Genomic DNA, 17,301 nt, shown 5'->3' on the forward strand with positions numbered 1-17,301 from the left:
ATAAAATTCTCAACCCTAGATCAATGTCCAAACATGAATTTCTGATTAACAATTATCAAAGATGAATGATAAAAATCATTATTTCAATTATCTTTCAACCATCTCTGTATAGTTGGTGAATCTATCATTGAATTTTTGTGTAGATCCATTAGATTTGCAAAAAAAAAAAAAAAAGAACAGAAGTTAAAAAATAGTTGAGAGAATGACGCCTCGTTATAAAACCATTTAGAGACTAAAAAGAAACAGAAAGTAGAAGAAAGAAGAAAAAGAAAGAGAATTTTAGATTTTATTTTATTTTATTTTTTCCTTGAGAGCCTTAAGATCGAATGACAGTAGTTGGAAGTAGTTGGAACGGATGTGTTTCCAAGATTTTCAAAATATCACATTTAAGGTATTTGTTGCTTGTTGTTTGGCACCATCTATAGATTACGTTAATACTCTCTCTCTCTCTCCCTCTTAAACTATCAGAACCCAAAAGTCCCACAGCCAAGAAGAAAAAAAAAAAAAAAAGGACAAAATATATTTCAGATCATTGCTAACAGTACTGTATAGATATATTACGTTAAAAGACACGTACGTTGCTTGCAGATCTACGTAGCCACTGCGTATACATATATATGGAATCCAAAAATCAGTAGAAAATTTCAAATAAATTGAATGTGAAACAAATATCTGAAATCCAAAACACTATAGAAGTGTCTGGAATCCAAAAATCAGTAGAAATTTTCAAATAAATTAAATGTGAAACAAATATCTGAAATCCAAAACACTATAGAAGAAGAAGCTAGAAGCGTACCAGAGAGAGAGAGACTTGGGAGAAGTAGAATGTGATGTTTTGACTTAATCTACTTAGACAGGTTCACTTATCAAAACGTAAATGTACTTTCTTTTAATTTTAAGAGTTACATTATTCTTAGAAGGATATAAGAAAGATTTCAAAAATTACTCTAACTTAAGAGAGATGATAGGGGTTCAACTGAGCCTCATCTAAAACCCAACTTTTACTTATGTTGCACAAAGTTACATAAGAATTTTGTCAGGTTCAAAATTAAAATTAAAAAAAAAAAAAAAAAAAAAGATAAAAATCAAAACATATGTCCACAAAAGTTGGGTCTTAGATGAGGTTCAGTTGACCTCTATCATATCTCTTTTATATATATATATGGGTAGTGCTAGGGAGCCAAACAAATGAACCTAGAAAAATTTTCAAATTGACGTGGTAAGAGTTTTTAAATTGAGGAGTGCTAGGCTTACAAACAAATTTTACAGAAAAACTTTTACAAACTAATGTGGTACAACATGATTAGGTTTTTCAAAATTTGAACTTATCTTATATCCAATCATATTTTGCCACATCAATTTGTAAAAGTTTTTTTCTGTAAAATTTGTTTGTAAGCCTAGCATTCCTCTCTTTATATATATATATGATAGGGAGCCAAACAAATTAACGCAGAAAAATTTCCAAACTGACGTAGCAGACAAGAGAGAGAAAAAAACTTTTACAAACTGATGTGGCACAACATGATTGGATATAAGATAAGTTCAAATTTTGAAAAACCTAATCATGTTGTGCCACATCAGTTTGTAAAAGTTTTTCTGTAAAATTTATTTGTAAGCCCAGCACTCCTCATATATATATGGGTAGTGCTAGAGAACCAAACAGAGGGAAAATGTATAATAAGTCCCTGAGTCAACCCTCCAAAATTTAAAACTCCTTAAGTTTTTTTTTTTTTTTTTTCAAAAATTTACTCCCTGGGTCAATTGAAATGACAATAAAATTCATGCCGTCAAAATTTTTTAACAGCCGTTAGCGCTACTCAAAACGCACCGTTTTACCTGATTAAAAAATTAATTTTTTATTAAATTTTTTTTTTAAAAAAATTAAATTAAATGAAGGGTAATGGGGTGGCCGCAAGCCACCTTTGGGGTAGCTTGCAGCCACCCCATCAGGGGTTTGGGGTGGCCCGTTGGCCACCCCTAACAACCCATGGGGTGGCTGCGAGCCACCCCATTGGGGGTTTGGTGGGCCACCCCTCCACTCATGGGGTGGCCCTGAGCCACCCCAAACCACCCAAGGGGAGGCTTGCGGCCACCGCCAGGGGGTTTGGGGTGGCTTGCGGCCACCCCATAGGGGTTGGGAGGTGGCCCACCCCTGGTCACCGTTCAATTGTTTTTTTTTTTTTTAATTTTTAGATTTAATTTTTGAAATTAAATTAATTAAAAAGTAATATTTTAATCAAGTAAAACGGTGTGTTTATAGTGTCCCTAACGGCTATTAAAAACTTTTGGCGGCAGAAATTTTATTGTCATTTCAATTGACCCAGGGAGTAAATTTTTGAAAAAAAAAAACTTAAGGAGTTTTAAATTTTGGAGGGTTGACTCAGGGACTTATTATACATTTTCTCCCAAACAACATAATCCAGAAAAATTTTCAAACTGACGTGGCAGACAAGGGAGAGAGAATTGCATTTTTTTTTTATTTAAAAACATTTGCCACGTCAGTTTAGAAATTTTTATGGGTTTATTTGTTTGGCTTCCTAGCACTACCCATATAAAGAAGATAAGATTAGATATTAGATATTAGATTTGAAGTGGACAAGATTATTACTAAAGAAATATCTTATTTAATTTATTCATGATGTGCAGTAATGACAATCAGTTTTTTATCAACCATTGTTTAATGGAAAAGAAAATATCTAACAACTTTATCTCCCTTTTATCTTATTCTGATGCAATAGGGTTGTAATAGTCCTTGTTAAAAAAATAATAATAATAAATTTTAAAAAAAAAATAATAACTACTAAACCTTTACACATCAACATAATAAAATAAATCAGAAACTTCACTAAAGACCCCTGAACTTCCATCCGTTTTAAAATACCCCCCAAAAACTTCAAAATCTCTCAATTTAGTCCCCTAAACTTTCAATTGCTCTCAATTTGGACCCCTCCGTCAATTTTAGCAGTTAAAAATACAAAAAAAAAAAAGACCAAAACATCCTGATTTTTGTTTTTTGTTTTTTTTTAAATAAAAAAACGTTTTGAAAGTTGGAATTTTATACAAAAGTCAGGAGTATAAACGTCATGTAACGTTTAAAATTTGACGGAGGGGTCCAAATTGAGAGCAATTGAAAGTTCATGAGACTAAATTGAGAGATTTTAAAGTTTATGGGGGGTATTTTAAAATGAGTGGAAGTTCAGGGATTTTTAGTGAAGTTTCTCCTAAAATAAAAGTGTGGCAAAAGTGTGGAGTAAAATATTACTCTTATAACTATACATGGTGTTAACACTAACGGAGATGCTTAGAGCATTCATGTCTTGCTCAACAAATATTTAGCTAAAAAACACATTTTTCTATTTTAGCTATTTACTTTTCAAATCACCTACATTCGGCTCAACATTTTAGCCATTCACTTTCACTTTTCTATTTAAAATATTATTTTTTTATCTACTTTTCATATTCTCAAGGTAGAGAGAAAGCAAGATTACTTTTATTATTAATATAAGGGGTAACTTCATTTTAAACTCCTGAATTACCACGCGATTTGACAAGCTCCCCAAACTTCAAGACCTCTCAATTTGAACTCTTAAACTTTCAATTGCAGTCAATTTGAATCTATCCGTCAGATTTTTAAACGTTAAAAGTGAGACAATGACATTTATACCTCTGACTTTTTTATAAAATTCCAAATTAAAAATTTAAAAAAAAAAAGTAAAAAAAAAAAAAAATCAGATATATTTTGGTCTTTTTAGGTATTGACGTTAGAAGATAATGGCAAAATTTGACGAAGGGGTTCAAATTGACTGCAATTGAAAGTTCAGGAGTTCAAATTGAGAGGTTTTGAAGTTTTGGAAGCTTTGTCAAATCACGTGGTAATTTAGAGGTTTAAAGTGAAATTACCCCTTAGTATAAATAAAGATTTATTGAGCTACAATGCTCATCAAATTTGCTAAGCACTGTAGCAGCTCAACAAATCCTTAGCCATTTTATTGAGTCTGATGTAGAGCATTTTTTGTTACATTGCTAGTTAAAATAGCCAAAAAGCTAATTTGTTGAGGCCAATGTGAATGCTCTAAAGAAGTGTAATTACCTCAAAAATCTAGGAAAGAGAGATGTGATAGTTCCCATTTGGTATAGACAAATTTTAGGGTTAATAACTTTTTTAGTACTTGGGTTTTCAATTTTTTATTTGTTCCCACCTAGGGTTCCAAAACAATCACAAATGATACTTGACCTATGAGAGAAGACCAACTTGATATCTCCGTTAGTTTTTGTTATACTATGTCACACGTGTCACCATATAACAATGCCATGTGTCCTAAAAATAAAAAAAAATAAAAAATAAAAAAATAAAAAACTAAAAACTAAATCTAAAAAAAAATAAAAATAAAAATTGAAAATTTCATGGGTTGGCCGAAGCCACCCCCAAAGGCCTTGGGGGTGGATTCGGTCACCCCCTGCAGCCCGCCTGGGGGTGGCCGAGGTTCTCCCAAGGCCTTGGGGATAGTTCGGCCACCCTTGATGGCCAAAAATGGGGTGGCCAAAGCCACCCTCAAAGGCCTTAAGGGTGGCCGCCCACCCCCATTTTGGCCATGGGAAGCCACCCCAGGCCGGCCGCAGGGTGTGGCCCCAGAGGCCAATGGGGTGGTTGGAGCCACTCCAAGGCCCATGAGGGTGGTTTGACCACCCCCAAACCAGCCTGAGGGTGGCTCAACCACCCCCAATGGCCAAAATGGGGTGGCCAGCCACCTCCATTGGCCAAAATGGGGGTGGCCAGCCACCTCCATTGGCCAAAATGGGGTGGCTGGCCACCCCATGACGGAGTGTAACGGAAACTAACGGAGATATCAAGTTGGTATTTTTCCATAAGTCAGGTACCATTTGTGACTGTTTTGAAACCCTATGTGGGAAAAAATAAAAAATTGCAAACCCAAGTATTAAAAAAGTTATTAACCCTATATTTTAAATGAACGCCCAAATCTTGAAAGCGAGGCCGAATACAAAATAAACACACAAAATGACTTTTAATTTTACTTTAAATTAAAGAGCAGAATGGTATATTTATAAGTTATATAAAACAAGTAATTTTCTAAGAACATATTTATTCTTCGAGATGATTTTTGGATTACTCATAACTTTTAGAGTTACCAAGTACATATATAACATTTTTTAACTTCATTTATCCATGATTCTTTTCAAAGAACTAGAAGTATATATTAATAATTAAAATTTAATTACCAAGCTTTATTATTAAAATTTATCACTATATGACGATGCTACATTTCTCCCACCACATATCAGCAAGATATCATAAATTGCTTTATTATTCCTTACAAGATAACATGGCCGGACAATTCAACAACTTCAAAAGTTTGCTCTTTACTTTCCACGTCTGTACTTTGCAATTACATTGATGGGGTATTTGCAACCTTCCAGGCATACTGAACTAACAAGGCCATCTCTCTTTCACCAGCCACTTCATTGATGGGCACAGCATCACAAATTTCTTTAAAATCCTCGTGTAAGCTTCAATGCCAGGGAATTGAACCGATGTTGTTATCAAGATTATGAAACTTAGTTGTCCCTGTAAATCATCCAATCAATAACTTTCACATAATGCTCTACTCCAAGTTCATGAAACAGGAAATGTGACAAGAAATGGTCCAAGTTCCCAAGCTGTAGATGTGGTTAGAATTGAAATATGTCTAACCAGACAATTCAGGAGTAGAATTTTGTTTCTCATGGAAAGAAGAAAAAGTATTGATTAAAGTGAACAGGCAGCTCTACATAGAGTTGATCAAGTAAATGTGAAGATATCTAAAGAGATTAAGAGTCTAATATATATACCAGGGATAGGGATTATATCGTCTCCCTGATGGAGAAGCCAAGCCAGAGCTAGCTGAGGAGGAGTGCAGGCATGCTTTGAAGCCAGGTTGGCAAGTCGGGCATATAGAAGTTTGTTCATCTCTAAATTCTCCCCATTAAACCTTTGGATGATTAGCCTATGCCAGGAACATCATATGAGCGTACTTATCAATTCTTCTTGTAAAAAGATTTGATTTAATAACATTTCTACATTGTTAAGAGAGGGAATTACTTGATATTTATGTGTTTGTGTATAGAAACATGAGACAAATTTATTTGTGCTCGCATACCATGAAACTCTTATTAGCCAAGCTCTCCACGACTGCTTTGCCGCCAAAAAAGCCATGGCCAAGAGGGCTATATGCCACTATCCCAATACCAAGCTCTCTGTGAGATTAACAGTAACATTGAATCAGGGGCGAAACCAGAATTTTAGGAGAGGGGGAGAAAATTACACAAAATAAAATTTTTGGGGGTAAAAGTTAATTTAGGGGGGTCAATTTCATAAAAATACCTAAAATTTAGAAGAAATTTTCAAATTTTTATGACATTTTTAAAATTTTGGGGTGGTTCCACCCCTGCAATGAATGCTGTGAAAGTATTGTAATGTTCTATTGTTCTTAAAATCACTGATTCATAGCCAATTCAAAGACCATGAAGACAACATTTTCAGCTATCTTAATATATTAATGATGGACTTTGGAATGCAAACATCAGAGCTAGATATCAAATAAACCTGCAGAGTGGGATTATCTCTCTTCGATATCACGAGTCCATAGAGAATACTCCATTTGTATGGCAGTGATGGGATGAACTGCATGAGCTCTTCTTATTGTGTCTACACTAGCTTCTGATAGCCCAATGTATTTGCTCTTTCCTTCCTCCACCAGCTTCTTGAGCTCCTCCATCTACCTTGCCAAAGTTATAAATCAAGCAAAGATTATGCAGTGCAGTAGATTGAAATATCTGAAAACAAAAGGTTTGTATAAACTTAAAAGGACAATATCTCATGACACTCACAGTACCCTCTATTGGCACTGAAATGTCCACACGGTGCTGATAGTACATATCAATGTAGTCCACATCGAGACACTTAAGACTAGCTTCACAGCATTGTCGTACATACTCAGGTGTACCCTTGACGCCCAATTGACCCTCCTCTGAAATGCTCATACCAAATTTTGTAGCTAATTGAATTCTTTCTCGAGGAAGCTGCTTCAGAGCCTAAAAGGACAAGATAATTAACTTTGTCCACTAATATCAGAATGTAAATCGCAACCAAACTAACATATACAATCAACATTTGAATAGGATTAGAGTACCTTGCCAATCATTATCTCGTTATCATGATTATGTCCGTAAACATTTGCTGTATCAAAGAAGGTTATACCCCTATAAAAAGCTTCCTTTACAACGGAACATCCAGCTTCATGTGACAAAGGAGCATTAAGTATCCTGGAAAGTCCCCTGCATCCAATGCCCAATCTAGAAACCCGCAGCCAGAAAAGGATGCCGTGAGAAGAAAAATGAAGCAGTTTCATGCAAGTAAAACTAGTGAAGTCAGACAGGAACCAATGATTTGGGTTTCCATGTAGTCCCCAAGGTGTGTTCAATTCATGATTTGCTTCTTAAAAATTATGTATCTTCATGTGGTTGGATTGGGGGCACCCGATTGAAGCGTTATATGACAGATATGGGTACTAAGTTGTTTATGATGTAGGCAGTTCATTGGCAGCAAAATTACCTTCTGTCATTTTTGAAGGAGTTGGAAATGGCCTCCTGCTTGATCTAAAGATGTGGTGGAAATCCAAAGTAAACTTCCTGAACATGAACTTGGAGATGCAGATAAGCCAATATGGACCTGCTCCAAGAAGCCAATATGTGCTCAATGAAACAAAATTCAGCAAGGAAAATTAAACAACCGTGAAGAACTTTGATCAATTTGCTTACAGAAATCAAATTGAAAGAAAAATAAGGAACGCATAAGACATTTGTAAGAGTTAATGATGCATTAATTCTAACAGTGCCTATATGTGTGACTGCAGCAAGATTACCATTCGGTAGTTTAACTTGTTTAGAAACAATGGAAGTGATTGTTGTAAGAAACGAGAGAGAACAGACCATGTGATCTGTTGCACCAGTATCAATTATCCATGGATAATCAACAGAGTTCTTAACAGCCATTTGAAAAAGATGATTGGAAGAAAAAACAGAGTGTTTATCTCCTAGAGTAGAAGATTGAAAACAAAAAGAATGGCGTGTATTACCTGCCATCTCACTGAGCAAATGGTCTTGGTTGTCAGTGGTGACAGTATGAGCAGAAGCATGAGTAGAGGCATCATCTGGAATCTTGGATCTAAGCAAGATTAACAGTTGCTGGCATTGCTCAGAAGTGATTGGAATTTAGGGCATGGGGGAGACATACACCAGATTTGCTGAAGGAGCATAAGCAGCATTCTTTCCTTTGGTGAATTTGTATCCTGGAGGATAGCCATGCAACTTATAGCATTTCTCAATAGTATGGCCAAGGAGACCACAGTGAGTGCAAAGTGGACGCTCCTTACGAGGATAACCTTGTGTCCTTGAGCCTTGAGGATGAGAAGGATAAGGTGGAGGATACTTTGGCACCATTGCAACAGGGGCAGATGGAATAAACCTTGACATCACAGCAGGGGCATGGTTCAAACGAGCAAAGAAGGTAGAGGTAATTTCTCTCTGACCCTCTTTTTGCACAACCATGGAAAAAATCTTATTGATCTACGGCAATCGATCCATCAACAGAATCTGTCCTCTGATGTGAGAAAATGACTCATTGAGTCTCATCAAGAATTGGAACACATATTCTCAATGTTGATACTCAAGAACAGTGCGTGAAGTTCCACAAGAGCACAAAGGCAGGGGGCGATAGTTATTCAGATCATCCCAAAATCCTTTAAGAGAGGTATAGTAGGAACTCACAGATTGGTTGTTCTGAGAAAGAGCAGAAATGGCCTTTCGCAACTGAAAGATTCGAGGTCCATTTGATTGAGAGAAACGCTCCTTAATGTCATCCCACATCTCTTGAGCAGATTCGATGTAGATGATACTAGAGATCTCCTGAGACACTGAATTGAGAATCCAGCTCAATACCATATTATTGCATCAATCCCATGCAAAATACTCAGGAGTGTCCGTTGATGGTTTTGCCAGAGAGCCATCAATGAAACCAAGCTTCTTTTTGGCCGAAAGTGCCATTGACATGGATCTCTTCCAAGTATGATAATTGTTTCCAACCAAAGGTTGGGAAACAAGTAGAGTCCCTGGACTATCTCCATGATGGAGATAGAAAGGACTGGAAAACTCCACACCAGAAGGCGTGGAGCTTAATGGAACAGTGTCCATGGAGTTAACACCATCAGCAGAGGCATCAACAGTTGTATTATCAGGAATCGAAGGCATCTTTGAAGATCAAAAGAAGAACAGAGGAGATATAGATGAAAAACAGAGGAATCTTAGATGAAGAAGGAAAGAAAAGAAGAAAGCACGATGAAGAACGAAACCTGCTCTGATACCATATCAAACTATGCAAATGCATGAGGAGAGAAAACTGAGAAAGAAGTTGCAGAAACTTTACTTCATTTGCATTAATGAAAAATAAATCAGGGCGGAAGAATGATTGCTAAAGGGCGATTCAAGAGGAGAATGGAGAACTTGGCGTTATGCAGTAGTTGGAAAATTTTGAGTTCAGCCTAATTGCAGATTGTGTCTTTGTCTTTGAGGATGTTCGTTGAGTCATGCATGTAAAATAGCTTAGCGGGCTTTGTGTTCTTCTGCTTTACTGCAGATTGTAATTTGCAATATGATGTTGCTTGCTGGAGTTCCTGTTTGATATCTGGAAGGTTGTATCGATGGAGGTTCATTCCTCATTTCTAATAAACTGGAGGTCACGTGCCCATTTTAATGAATCTTGTTATTGATTTTTAGTTTTTCCATTTGCTTGCTATATGCGGTTCTTATATATATAATATATGTGTCATTGATTCCTTTGTTCTGTCCTACGCCCTTTCTTCAGTGGATTCAGCTTCAATTCAGAAGCCATAAATTTGTTTCCAGTTGATCCACCTTTACAAGTAAGTATCTGGATACATTTTTATGAAGTTAACTTATAATCTATAGTGTAGTTATATATCTTTTCTGATAGAAGTTTAATAATTAAATATGTTCCTTAATTTTTACTTTTAAACTTGTGGGTTGAATATATATATATAATAGCCAAAACTTCTCTTAAAAATGCTTTAAAATTACGATATGTGGCGTGAACTCATTTTTTTTAAAGGTTAAACCGGTTTTTTAAGACATAATATTTGCATGTTAAACCCATCACTTTTTAAGAGTGAACCGGCTTTTTACTTTAAAAACCGGTCATTAAATTAGCTTAACTAAGGGCATTTAATTATATTTCGATAATTTTCCATATATGAATTATTCAATAAATTAATTATTATTAATGTCCAATTCAAATAAGGAAACAAATAATACAAATCAAATTATTATGCATTAATAAGTTTAGTTACTTTAATATCTATATTAATACGTTTATGATTCTCCAAAAATAAAAATAAAAATACGTTTAGGGTCTCTCACTTAACCGATTAATAGTTTTCCGTATATAAATTATTCAATATATTAAGTATTATTAATGTCCAAATCAAATAATGTAACAAATAATACAAATCAAATTGTTATGTATTAATACGTTTAGTCACTTTAACATGTGTATTAATATGTTTAGGATTCTCCCAAAAAAAAAAAAACGTTTAGGGTCTTTCACTTAACCGTTAAAATTGACCCGGTTCATATCTCTCCCTAATGCTTAAATCCGCGTTTTGAATTTTAATTAGATAAAATGTGTTTAAATTGCTTTTATTTGTTTAGGTATGACAAACAATTAATTAAAATGTAGGATTTTCTACAAATACTGGTTGTTTTGTCTGAATTAGGTCCTATGCTCAAGTTCAAAAAATGCAGTTATGGATTATGATAGCACTTAGGGACTTGGCCAGAGGCATCTGAAGGAGATTTGTATTATTAGACTTAATGAGATTAAGTCAAAGTGGAAACTATTGATGTGGTGACACTCATCCCATTAAGTAGATGGAATCTGTTAGTTTTACTCTTAGTTTGGGATTCGATCTCAGATTTAATTTTAGACTTTGTATTAGGTTTTTTTGACACCAAATTGAACTTGTTTTTTGGGTGCCAATTAACATAGTCATTCTATCTATATATAAAGGACATGGGTCCTTTTGTTCTGGGTATTACATACAGAGCCGCACAAGCTAGAGAGAAAAGGAATAGAAAGAGTGGACTGTTGTGTGTGATGTCTCCGTAGGCTATGTTATAAACTCACTAAAATACTCCCCAAATGTGTCAATCCATTTGTGCATTTTGTCGAGGTTCCGTCATCAAAGAAAAAAAAAGGCACATGCATGTAGAGAGGTCCCATTTGAAATGATAAATTCGTATGCTTTGATTTACTAACATTGGTTTACACTATTTGCTTCAGAATTACATATATGGAACTATATTGTTTTATTCATCGGTTCTAATTACTTCTAAGTAGCAAAATCAGAGTCTACACAAGTGTTCCACCCTTCATATACTCGGTGAAGGCAAGTGCAACCAAACCCAACATGGCAAACCTCCCATTCCACATCTCAGCATCTGAAGTCATAAACCCGTCTGACTTGGACTCCACGCTCACCCCTTTGAACAAAGGAATCAGAGATGCAAATGATAGCACAATGGTGGTTCCTACGAACCATGGGATCCCGCCGTTGGATATCTGAGCAAACACATCCTGGCCCCTGTATAGCTCTACCGCCATCGCAGAAACGAAGCCAACCATGGCTAGCCTGCCGTTGATCCTCTCCGGTGCGGGCCCACTGAATGCAAACAAGTCAGAGAAGTTCGTGCTCATCTGCTCATACCAAAACACCTTGTCAAATCAAAATGCATGGTACAACGGTGTACAAATAGTTATATATATATCCTACAGCACTAGTACTATTTATACGTACCTTAGGTTTAGGTGTTGGTTGCTCTTGCTTGTCTTTCTGTAAGCCAAGGAATTACAGACGGTTAGGATCATTTATTGCACATCAATCAGCATGTGATCGTTACTTAGTTAAGCTAAAACCTGGGAAAATAATAATAATAATAAGAAGAAGAAAAAGAGAAGCTTCAGACTCTACGTACCTCTGCCATGGACCGCACACGCATGGTAGCATTCCTAGGCAAACGTGGCACATAAGTGCTGGGAAGAAACTGGTTCACCCTAGACCCATTGGCCAAACGGGTCACAGCTGGGGTGGCCAAGCAGGATTGCATTGCAGCCGAAGTAGTCATCATGAATGCTTAGTGCGAACAAATGCTAAATTATGTAGTGGAGAAATGTGAGCTTGGAATTAATGCCTATTTGTGAGTGTGGATATTGTACTTCTACGAGAGTATGGGTGCGTATATATAGTGTGCGAGGAAGGCAGAGGGGTGGATATTTGTATATATTTTTTGAAAAGCTCATTGGTTCACGTGCATGGGTTCGTTTGTCCACGTACATGATGGTGTAAGCGCGCGGCGTGGCCCTCACAAGCACCGCTGCATTTCACTTGTGAGTTTGAGGCCAAAATGGTTCCAGCATTAATTTGTCTTTTCTACGGACTAGCACATTCCAAACCCTCACTAGTCACAGATTGTGTGGCTCAGTTTTCTGTTGTTGGCCAATGGGGGTAAATTTCTCTAAAGTTAAATGAGAATCACTTTCTCGCATGCATTCGTTTTTCTTGTTTCATATAATTATCACTAATTGGTTTTAATTAACGGCACAAATTTTTTTAGGGACGTGTTACACAATGACACGTCACTAGAAGGTGATGTTTTAAAATTCTTGATAATGTGTATACGTTACTAAATACTCAATTTTTTGTAGTATATCGTATATGATAGGAAAAGTTTGTGGGAATTCAGAGACCACAGTACTTACATTTTGATGTATGTATAGTTTTTACTCATAGCACACTATAATTATTCCTACACCAGCCTTAAATTTCAAATTGTGTAACGCTAATTCAAGCAACCATACACACATCACAAATCAAGCACAAATTAAGAATATTCCTCCAACAAATTGTGAAAACTGTAGTCTCTTCTTCATCAAATTCTACTAAAGCGAAATATATTATTAGAAACTAATGCTTTAAAAAAAGTATAGAAAATAAAAATTTAAAAAGACTTGAAAATTCTTTAAATGCATATTACAAATTGTTTACAAAAGAGTACTGTTGAATAATTAAACCAACAAATTCTGAAAAAATAAAATAAAATAAAATTCTTCAACCCTAGATCAATGTCCAAACATGAATTTCTGATTAACAATTATCAAAGATGAATGGTAAAAATCATTATTTCAATCATCTTCATATAATTGGTGAATCTACCATTGAACTTTTATGTAGATCCATTAGATTTACCAAAAAAAAAAAAAAAAAAAAAAAAGATAGTTGAAAGATGGTTGAAAGAAGGATACAGTTATGCCTCGTTATAAAACCATTTACAAACTAAAAAGATACAGAAAGTAGAAGAAAGAAGAAAAAAAAAGAGATTTTAGATTTTATTTTATTTTATTTTTTCCTTGAGAGCCTTTTTTTTTTTTTTTTTTAATGATGCCTCGTTATTAAACGATTTACAAACTAAAAAGAAACAGAAAGTAGAAGAGAGAAGAAAAAGAAAGAGAATTTTAGATTTTATTTTATTTTATTTTTTCCTTGAGAGCCTTAAGATCGAATGACAGTAGTTGGAACGGATGTGTTTCCAAGATTTTCAAAATATCACATTTAAGGTATTTGTTGCTTGTTGTTTGGCACCATCTATGGATTACGTTAATACTCTCTGTCTCTCCCTCTTAAACTATCAGAAGCCAAAAGTCCCACAGAAGGAAAAAAAAAAAAAAAAAAAAAGGACAAAATATATTTCAGATCATTGCTAACAGTACTGTATAGATATATTAAGTTAAAAGACACGTAAGTTGGACTGGGCCTTGCAGATCGATGTACGTAGCCACTGCGTATACAAATATCTGGAATCCAAAAATCAGTTGAAAATTTCAAATAAATTGAATGTGAAACAAATATCTGAAATCCAACACACTATATGGAAGAAGAAGCTAGAAGCGTACCAGCGAGAGAGAGAGAGAGAGAGAGAGAGAGATTTGGGAGAAGTAGACTGTGGAATGTGATGTTTTGACTTATTCTACTTAGACAGGTTCAGTTAGGTACGTCTCTTTTGATTTTAAGAGTTATATCTTTCTTGAAAGGAAACAAGAGTGATATAATAAAGGCTTCTAGAATTACTTTAACTTAAGAGATATGATAGGAGCTCAACTGAGTCCTATTTAAGACCCAACTTTTATTTACGTTGCACAAAGTTATATAAGTGTTAGGTTCATTCATCCAAAAAAAAAAAAATTGAAATTTTAAAAAAGAGACAAAAATTAAAACATATGTCTACAAAAATTGGCCGGGTCTTAGATCGGGTTTAGTTGAGCCTCTCGCTCTCTCTCTCTCTCTCTCTCTCTATATATATCTATATATATATATATATATATATATATATAAGACTTAAAATGACACTTGGCAGCATGCTAAAACGCCATATAACCGGTTCAGTTATCATAATGTGCGTGTCTTTTGATTTACATAACTAGTTCAGTTATCAAAACGTACGTGTCTTTTGATTTTAAACGCACAGTTTAACTTAAAATGATACTGGATAGCATTTTAAAATACCACGTGTTGTCCCTAAGAGGTAGTTCAATCGGCTGGGATCACGCCTAATAAAACGAATGTCACTTGTTCGAATCCTCTTCCCCCTTTTGTACAATAATTTTAACCTCTCAAGCTTAAAACTCCATATATATATATATATATATATATATATATATATATATAATTCAAGATGTGCAGTAATGACAATCAGTTTTTTATCAACCATTGTTTAATGAAAAGAAAATATCTAACTTTATCTCACTTTTATCTTATTATGCTAACACAATAGGGTTGTAAATAGTCCTTCAATCAGCCATTAGGGTTGTAAATAGTCCTTAAATAAAAGTGTCGCAAAAGTATTACTCTTATAACTATACATGGTGTTAACACTAACGGAGATGCTTAGAGCATTCATATCTTGCTCAACAACTATTTAGCTAAAAAAATACATTTTTCTATTTTAGTTATTTATTTTTTCAAATCACCTATATTTAGCTCAACATTTTAGCTATTCATTTTTACTTTTCTATTTAAAATATTATTTATTTGTCGACTTTTCGTATTCTCAAGGTAGAGAGAAAGCAAGATCACTTTTATTATTAATATAAGCGGTAACTCCACTTTAAACCCTTAAATTATCACTCGATTTGACAAGCCCCCAAACTTCAAAACCTCTCAATTTGATTTCCTAAACTTTCAATTGCAGTCAATTTGAATCCATCCATCAGATTTTTAACGTTAAAAGTGAGATAATGACATTTATACCCCTGACTTTTTTTATAAAATTCCAAATTTACCCTTAATTCCAAATTAAAAATTAAAAAATAAAAGTAAAAAAAAAAATTATGGATATTTTGGTCTTTTTAGGTATTGCTATTAGAAGATAATGGCTAAATCTGACGGATGGGTTCAAATTAACTGCAATTAAAAATTTATAGGTTCAAATTGAAAGTTTTTGAAGTTTGAGAAGTATTGTCAAATCGCAAGGTAATTAAAAAGTCTAAAGTAAAGTTGCCCATTAATATAAATAAAGATTTGTTGAGCTACAATGCTCATCAAATTTGTTGAGCACTGTAGCATCTCAACAAATCCTTAATCATTTTATTGAGCCTGATGTAGAGCATTTTTTGTTGCATTGCTAGTTAAAATAGTCAAAAAACTAATTTGTTGAGGCCAATGTAAATGCTCTAAAGAAGTGTAATTACCTCAAAAATATAGGAAAGAGAAAGATGTGATAGTTCCCATTTGGTAGAGACAAAACATTTTAGGGTTAATAATTTTTTTAGTACATGGGTTTGCAGTTTTCTATTTGTTCCCACCTAAGGTTCCAAAATAGTCACAAATGGTACTTGACCTATAGGAAAAGACTAACTTGATATCTTTGTTACACGTGTCACCATATAACAATGCCACGTGTCCTAAAAATAAAAAATAATAATAATAATAATAAAAAACTAAATCTAAAAAACAATAAAAAATAAAAAATAAAAATTGAAAATTTTATGGGGCCTCGGGGGTGGATTCAGCCACCCCTTGCGGCCCAATTGGGTGTGGCTCGAGGCCTCGGGGTGGCTCGGCCACCCCTAACGGCCAAAAAGGGCGTGGCTGAAGCAACCCTCAAAGGCCTTGGAGGTGGCTGCCCACCACCATTTTGGCCATGGAGGTGGCTTCAGCCACCCTAGGCCGGCCTCAGTGTATGGCCGAAGGCACCCCCAAGACCCTTGAGGTGGTTTGACCACCCCTAGATTGGCCTGGGGGGTGGTTGACCACCAAATGACGGAGTATAACGGAAACTAACAGAGGCATCAAGTTCGTATTTTCCCATAGATCGAGTACCATTTGTGACTGTTTTGGAACCCTATGTGGAAAAAAATAAAAAACTGCAAACCCAAGTATTAAAAAAGTTATTAACCCTATATTTTAAATGAACGCAAAAATCTTGACAAGGAGGCTGAATACAAAATAAACACACAAAATGACTTTTAATTTTACTTCAAATTAAAGTAGAGTGGTATATTTATAAGTTATATAAAACATGTAATTTTCTAAGCATTTGTATGTAGGGCTGTTAAATGAGCGAAGCGTCTCGCGAGCAATCTCGAGTTTGGCTTGCATAAGCTCGACTCGTGCTCGACTCGAATATTAAATGAAGCGTTTCGTGAACACGAATCCTAGCTTGAATATTAAATGAAGCTAGCTCGGCTCGACTCGGCTAAGCTCGTGAGCAGCTCGTATAAAGCTCAAATTAGTAGTTATTCACATAATTTCTCATATTAATATTAAAAATTGATGATTTTTTTTTTTTCTAATAGTATTATTTTATTATAAAATGATGCATATCCTTTTTCTTTGAAACCAAGTGCCTTGTTGTATTGACTCGAGCTCCATACTTCGCTAGCCAGACTAAACAAATACTCATATGCAAGCTGACTTATTGAGCCGTTTAAGAGTACTTGAAGTTTAAATTTATAATAAAACAATAAATTAAATTAAATATAAGAACCAGCTCGTGAACTGACTCGGCTCGACTTGATTTATTATGAGCTCAAGCTCGATTTTTTGGCTCATCCTTAAGCTCGACTCGAGCTCGAGTAAAATTTAAACAAGCCGAGCCCAAACAAGAAAAGCTCGCTCA

At 34.9% G+C, this 17,301-nt stretch overlaps 1 protein-coding gene and 2 pseudogenes across 3 annotated transcripts; all 3 read right to left on the reverse strand.

Moving 5' to 3' along the window:
- Nucleotides 1–5,258: 5,258 nt before the first annotated feature.
- Nucleotides 5,259–7,406, reverse strand: LOC132179580 (perakine reductase-like; annotated as a pseudogene). The gene is made up of 6 exons (XR_015911819.1): nt 7,188–7,406; nt 6,886–7,089; nt 6,602–6,773; nt 6,156–6,252; nt 5,848–6,002; nt 5,259–5,584 (listed from the first exon to the last, which is right to left on the reverse strand). The product of XR_015911819.1 is annotated as a perakine reductase-like (transcript).
- Nucleotides 7,407–7,574: 168 nt separating this feature from the next.
- On the reverse strand, nt 7,575–9,050 carry LOC148586480 (uncharacterized; annotated as a pseudogene). Its single transcript, XR_015911820.1, has 2 exons — nt 8,133–9,050; nt 7,575–7,726 (listed from the first exon to the last, which is right to left on the reverse strand). The product of XR_015911820.1 is annotated as an uncharacterized LOC148586480 (transcript).
- Nucleotides 9,051–11,349: 2,299 nt separating this feature from the next.
- Nucleotides 11,350–12,343, reverse strand: LOC132179582 (early light-induced protein, chloroplastic-like). Its single transcript, XM_059592320.2, has 3 exons — nt 12,103–12,343; nt 11,925–11,960; nt 11,350–11,824 (listed from the first exon to the last, which is right to left on the reverse strand). Exons 1-3 carry the CDS (start codon nt 12,253–12,255, stop codon nt 11,480–11,482), a joined length of 534 nt encoding a protein of 177 aa, XP_059448303.2. The 5' UTR covers nt 12,256–12,343; the 3' UTR covers nt 11,350–11,479.
- Between the last annotated feature and the right edge of the window lie 4,958 nt (nt 12,344–17,301).

This window comes from Corylus avellana, chromosome 4 (assembly GCF_965113065.1).
Source record: "Corylus avellana chromosome 4, dhCorAvel1.hap1.2, whole genome shotgun sequence".
Lineage (NCBI taxonomy): Eukaryota > Viridiplantae > Streptophyta > Magnoliopsida > Fagales > Betulaceae > Corylus > Corylus avellana.